Genomic DNA, 1,564 nt, shown 5'->3' with positions numbered 1-1,564 from the left:
AGTCCGATGGGAAACGAGGCCACGGCTCCAGCAGAGGCTCCAGGGGCTGAGACCTGGCAGCCGATAAATTAAGTGGAGTATCACGGGGCAAACCCCAAATAGGGGGGTGACAGGAGATCCTGGGGTGTTGAGGCCATTCCCAAAGTGCCAGCCAAGGGGCCTCGTTTCAAGGAGAGGGGGGGAACCCTCCACTCACATCCCAGGGCCACCCCTGCCCGCAGCCCCCCCAGCCTGGCCCCAGGGCACCATGGGGCTGCTTTTAACAGGGGGTTCCACCCCAGTTCCCCAGAGAAGGGGCACCTGGGGGTCCCAATGGGAGGAGGACTGTCCCTACAACCCCTCCCACAGACCACACACCAGCCCAGCTCCTCTTCCCCAACGGTTTATTCTTTACACATGCTAAAAGCACCCCCAGTGAGGGGACCATGACAATGACAGGAGTGTGGGGAGGAGACAGTGCGAGGATGAGGAGCCCTGGTTTCCCATGGTGGGCTGCAGCAAGTCCCCCCTGCAGTGCCCTTGGGATGGGACAGGGGCTCCCCCCACTCAGGGGGCACTGGTCCCTCCCCAGCCCATCCACAGCAGCCAGCATCATCGCCACAGACAGGAAAGTCAGGACTGCCCCAAGGAAAAGGGGACTTCCGTGCCACCTCCTCGCACAAGGGCCACCTCCACTCTGGGGGACAGAGGACTCAGTGGTGTCCCCCCACATCGACCCCCCAGCTTCACCCAGGGCCCTGGCTCAGGGGTGGGCGAGGGGTAGGGAAGGGCTGAGTGCCCCCCAGCCCTGCTCGCCAAGGACAGGGTAGTCCCGGCACGGTGGAGGTCAGGATGGGGCCGTGCCCACGTGCAAGAGCAGGGCGCCCACCACATCCCACCACAGGCGGGGGGTCCTGGGACCCTGCAGCCACTCAGGGCCCCGACTCCTTCTTCCTCTTCTGGAAGCGGCGGAATTTGCCCTGGATGGCGAGCGCGGCTTTCTCCGTCTCAGGCGCGCTCAGGTCGATGTCGATCTCCTCCTCCTCCACCTTCTTGGGCTCACCGCCTTTTGCTGGGGGGCAGGACAGGGCAGGAGCTGCCCTGGTTACAGCCTGGCACCCCCAGGCTCCCCCAGCACCTGGGGAACACGCTGGCCCCTGCCACAGCGGGGTAGACCCAGGGGGGCACCCCAGCACACCAGCCCTCAGGTGAGGGACACCCAGGGGAGCACCCCCACGACCCCCCAAGGGACAGGGACACCCGGGGGGGCACCTCACCACGGGACAGGGAAAAGGTAGAGTGGGTCCCTAGATCGATCCGGGTGTCCCACAGACACACCGCCCCCCCACGGTGGGGACATAGAGCCTGGAGACTCCGGGAATGGGAGCAGCCAGCGAGGTGCCAGGCACTGGGGGCACGGGACAGAGGTGACACCGGTGCCGGGGCTCCCCACAAGAGTGCATCCCACCGGTGCCGGGGGTCCTCACCTTCTTCCTGCCCGCCGGGGGCCTCCACCGCGGAAGGGGACTCATGGGGGCTGCGCTGCAGAGAGAAAGGGGCGCCCGGGGGTGACACGGGGCCTCCA

The 1,564-nt window shown here is 66.6% G+C and overlaps 1 protein-coding gene across 1 annotated transcript; it reads right to left on the bottom strand.

Moving 5' to 3' along the window:
* Window positions 1-911: 911 nt before the first annotated feature.
* PCP4L1 (Purkinje cell protein 4 like 1) lies at window positions 912-1,521 on the bottom strand (the record flags this gene model as incomplete). Its single annotated transcript, XM_010287047.1, has 2 exons — window positions 912-1,051; window positions 1,467-1,521. Coding segments are annotated over 2 exons (195 nt in total), but the record flags the coding sequence as incomplete, so codon positions are not given.
* Between the last annotated feature and the right edge of the window lie 43 nt (window positions 1,522-1,564).

This window comes from Phaethon lepturus, unplaced genomic scaffold, assembly GCF_000687285.1.
Source record: "Phaethon lepturus isolate BGI_N335 unplaced genomic scaffold, ASM68728v1 scaffold41585, whole genome shotgun sequence".
Classification (NCBI taxonomy): Eukaryota; Metazoa; Chordata; class Aves; order Phaethontiformes; family Phaethontidae; genus Phaethon; species Phaethon lepturus.
This window is presented reverse-complemented; position numbering and strand designations above follow the sequence as displayed.